Raw genomic sequence first — 4,490 nt, 5'->3', positions numbered from 1 at the left:
TTTTTTTTCAGGTGAGATCCAGGATATCTTTTTCTTTCTTTTTTTTTTTTTTAAAAAAAGGCTTTACTCCCTCAAGAAAAAAAAAATTACAAACAAAATAACAGCCCGTATCAACTCTCCCGAAGAGAGATGGTATGACAATATTAATCCAAACATCACGCTATTTAATTCCCCAATAAAACATTGGAAAAAAAAAAAAAAGGAGCCGACAGTATCTGCACTACCACGTTGCTACATATAAAATCTCCAGCTAATATGAAGCTTATGGTACCAACCTCTAAAACAGTTAAGATATATACACATATTTTTTTTTTGGGGGGGGGGTATATTAACAAACAGAATATTACAAAATATTAAAGAAGGCAACTCTTCTGTCGTGTGTTTCGGGGCGTGGATATTTTTTTTTTTCCTTTTTTTTTTTTGACTCCTTTCTTCTTCACTTGAAGTTGGCGTAGTCTGAGAAGGCGTCGATGTATTCCTGCACCACCTTGTAGCAGAATTCGTACTGTTCCTGCGGGATTTGAGGAGAGAACAGAGTTAGGCCACGGAAATTCGTGCCCGAGGTGTGACTTTAAGGTCAGCAGCAAGCCGGGACCAAGCGTGCTCAGATGCCCTCAGCCCAGATCAAGGGGAGGAACTGCTCGTCCTCCTCGATGTGAGGCCGTCAGGGAAAGAAACTGCTTTCCCCTTCCTCTCTGAGGTCTTATTTTGAACCCAAAATATATATTTTTTTGGAAATCTCTAAGCATCCTTGCAAAGCCTTCCTGCAAGACCTCCTCTAGTCCCGCCTGCTGCGGGCCAAGCCCATGCCACGCCAGCAGGGCAGGATTTCCAGGCTCCTGGAGACCACGAAGAGATGGGCTGTGCTTGAGGATGTCTCCAAGGAGGTCCCTACAGCTCGTGTCCGTGCTCAAGAGGGGCTCGATGCCTTCAGCTGACCGAGCTCCCCTCTTCCAGACATCCTAACAAGAGGAAGGGGAGATGCCTCCTGACCCATCTCCACCCCTTAACTCTTTCATGGAGAGAGAAAACCTTCCACCGAGGAAGTTTGGGCTCAACACTTAGTGCCCAGCCCGGTGTTGTTGAGGTCCAAGGTGGCAGGAGGACCGTGGGACGTGCTCGGCCGCACTTACCAGTGTCTGCACCATGTGCGGCCTCTGTAGCCTTAAACTCTTCACCGTCTGAAAGACGTCGAGGATCCCTTCTGCTTTCACCCTTTCCAGGACAGTGCTCAGCGCGCAGAAGGTGCCTGTTCTTCCTGCTCCGGCACTGGCAAAGAGAAATCAGGTGAAGGGAACCATCCATCCTGATCCTGTTGGTTTTTCCCATGGCACAAGCCACAGGAGAACCACCGGAGAACCGGAGGAGCCAATGGTCCTGCCCCAGCCTCTCCCAGTTTAGCCAGGACGTGCTTTACCAGACTGAAGCCTCTTTGCTTTGTTGAGCAGGAACCACATTCACCTGGGTTGCTCCTGCTCAACTCAAACCTTCTGAGGGACCTTTGACCATCTCCCAAGCTCCTTCTGGAGCAGGTCCCCTCGGAGAGGGTGGCCAACCCTTGCTCCAGCCAGGCTCTACCTTCAGTGCACAGTGACTGGGTTGCTCCTGCTCAACTCAAACCTTCTGAGGGACCTTTGAACATCTCTCAAGCTCCTTGTGGAGCAGGTCCCCTCGGAGAGGGTGGCCAACCCTTGCTCCCCCTGGGCTTTACCTGCAGTGCACAGTGATTGGGTGGTTGCCAGACTGCTGCTGCTGCTTCTGCACGGCCGCGATGATGTTGATCATTCCCTTCCCATCCCCGGGGATCCCAACTTCTGGCCAGCCGTGGAAATGAAACTGCCGAATCTGTCGGCTCTTGTTTTCCTGGTGGAAGAAGACAAGTCGAGGTCGGGAAGCTGGTGGGAGACCCGGATCAAGAAACCTGCCAGCTCAAGGCTTTGGGGAAAGTGCTTGGTCAGGAAAGCCGTCCCTGTGGGATGATGGGGAGATGATGGAGCTGGAGATGCTGGGAGGAAGGCTCAGCACTTGCACAGCACCAGAAACATCAGCCAGGGTTAACGACAGCCAAGCCCAAGAGTGCCCAGAGCTCCCTGCAGGGAGAAGACCAGACACTTACCCTGGTGTTGGTCACCAGCAGATCCCGCACCGTGTAGCTCTCACACTCCTCCTCTTTTTTCAGCTCCACGGTGATGTCTCCGTAGGACACGGAGCCGTCAGACGGCCAGTACTGGGCACACTTCTCCTGAGAAAGCATTACAGGAAGAGATAGGGTGATGACGCCGTATTTTTCACATGGGCTTGAACAGAAGTCTTCTCCTGGGGCTGGGCAGCTGCCCAAAACCAGGTGGGAACCAACAGGCTTGCTTTGGAGAGGGGCCACCCGCTGCACCTGAAGGTGCTTTGAGAACTCAGGGCACGGAGCTGGTTTATGGAACATCTCCCCACCCTGGGTCTAGGAACAACGGGATTCTTTGCATTAGAAGTAGAGGCTGGAATAGATTTCCTGCCAGAGAAAGGGTGAAAAACCACCTGATGCGAGTGGTGCTGGGGCCCTCGGGAGGTTTTAAGGGGTTGCGCCGGTTTATTTTTGCTGGTGCTTAAATGCAGCTCCCCCCCGGTGCCTACCTGGCCCCTCTCCTCCAGCTCCGTCAGCATCACTATGGAGCAGGACTTCCACTCCCAGATCATCCTCCAGAAGTCCTCTATCGTGTGCTGCAGCGGCCCTTGGCTGGCGATGTAGGAGTCCTTCTGGCGGTAACCCTGCAAATCACAACCAGGGTTAGAATCATGCAATGTGCTGGGCTGGAAGGGACCTTTAAAGGTCACCTAGTCCAACCCCCTTGCAGTGAGCAGGGATGTCTTTAACTAGATCAGTTACTTTGGGTATGGTTTTTACTGAGGAGTTTTGGAAGAAATAAGCAAAACCAGATGGAATTAGATCGTCTTTAAGGTCCCTTCTGACCCAAACCATTCGATGACCTATGAAAACCAACAGTAAGTCTGGTTGGCTCTGGCTCTTTTACAACCACAAAGCCCTTCTATCTCCAAAACCCTTCTGATGTTCCCCTTGTGCCCTCACTGCCGGCTGTGACTGAAGATGCTTCGTCATTTGGAGCTTTTCATTTAAGCAAAGTTCAGCCGAGGCAGGAAATTAAATCCTCACCCAAAATCACTTACGTGACATTTAAACTTCCTGAGCTCGGTGCAGAACGAGAGCCAACCCATGGGGACTCAGCAAAGGAGATTTCGGGGAGCAATTAATTTGGGATGTTACAACTGGGAAGACATTGGCTTTACTGGTTCAACCCATGGTGGTAACTGTTCTTTGCGGCGAGAACAAACCACCTCTAGTACTAGGAAATGGAAATAGAAATTGGGCTAGAAAAGAACCGGGCTCTGTCACTTTGCCAGTGCTGGCATCAAGATAATTGCTCATGTGAGATGTCCCCCAGAAGTCAACAGGATTACTCATGAGAAAAGGATGTGCAATCACTCACCTCCTCCTCGGAGCAAGGAAAATGTTTAACCTCCCTGCTTCACCTCCTCCCCTCACCCCGACAGCCGTAATGGGATTGACCCGGTTTTTCTCAAGGGTTTTGGAGCCCGTGTATCGCTCCGTTACCTCATCTAGCGGATGTTTTCTGACCAAACACGGCCGCAGAGCAATCGCTTCCACGGCTACGTGCATCCGCTTCTCCAAAAGCATCGTCAGAGCCCGGAGTTGCAGAAGTGAGGGCAGGATTTGGAGGCTCTGCTCGAGCTCCAGCTCTCCTGTCCCATCAGCTGTGGGTCACCAGTAAATGGTAGGTATCGAGGGGTTTCTTGGAGAAAAGAAACCAGCACCACCCGGTGTCACGAAGAAAAGTGGGAAGAGCCTCACGAAACCCAGAGAAGGGAGTGTTTTGGGACAAATCCTTTCCATAGGAAGCAGCGTGAGGTAAAGAGTTTCCATCGGGAGAAGGTGGAAGGAAGATTAAAGAAGACTCACGTCAATGAAGGAAGCGTTGACATAGTCTGTGTTCTCTTCACCTCTCTTCACTGGAATGATTACTCGGTTGAACTCATCTGAAATAAGTGAAATGAGTTGAGTTTTGGGGAAGAGATATGGGACAGGGAGCCCTGCGTTTGCAGCACAAGGCTGGGACAAGGAGACTCAGTTTTGCCTTTTGCCATGCCCCGGTCTGGGGAAGGAGAAGAGGATGATGAGTGCTCCAGAAGCAGGACCTGCAGCATAAACCTGCTGAGAAGAGTCACAGCAGGGACAGGGTAGAACAAGAGCAAGAAAGCCCCGGGGCACGGTTATATTTGGTCACGGAAAAATCTATGTCTGTGACTCTACCCTGTCCCTGCTTGTGCAGCAGCTTGGACTAAGTGACCTCCAGAGGTCCCTTCCCACCTCAGCCAGTCTGTGACTCCACCTCTGTGGGCACAAATGCCTCTATTTTGAAAGCTCCTGGGCACTCACAGAATCCCAGAGTGGCTGAGGTTGG

The 4,490-nt window shown here is 51.1% G+C and overlaps 1 protein-coding gene across 1 annotated transcript; it reads right to left on the bottom strand.

Moving 5' to 3' along the window:
- Nucleotides 1–410: 410 nt before the first annotated feature.
- On the bottom strand, nucleotides 411–4,119 carry LOC104272264 (receptor-type tyrosine-protein phosphatase alpha-like; the record flags this gene model as incomplete). The annotated part of the gene is made up of 6 exons (XM_009867210.1): nucleotides 411–511; nucleotides 1,134–1,269; nucleotides 1,712–1,863; nucleotides 2,117–2,242; nucleotides 2,626–2,760; nucleotides 3,989–4,119. Coding segments are annotated over 6 exons (755 nt in total), but the record flags the coding sequence as incomplete, so codon positions are not given.
- Nucleotides 4,120–4,490: the final 371 nt, after the last annotated feature.

The sequence above is a fragment of the Apaloderma vittatum genome, unplaced genomic scaffold (assembly GCF_000703405.1).
Source record: "Apaloderma vittatum isolate BGI_N311 unplaced genomic scaffold, ASM70340v1 scaffold23993, whole genome shotgun sequence".
Taxonomy (NCBI): Eukaryota; Metazoa; Chordata; class Aves; order Trogoniformes; family Trogonidae; genus Apaloderma; species Apaloderma vittatum.
The sequence above is the reverse complement of the archived record's forward strand: the minus strand, read 5'-3'. Positions and strand labels throughout refer to the sequence as shown.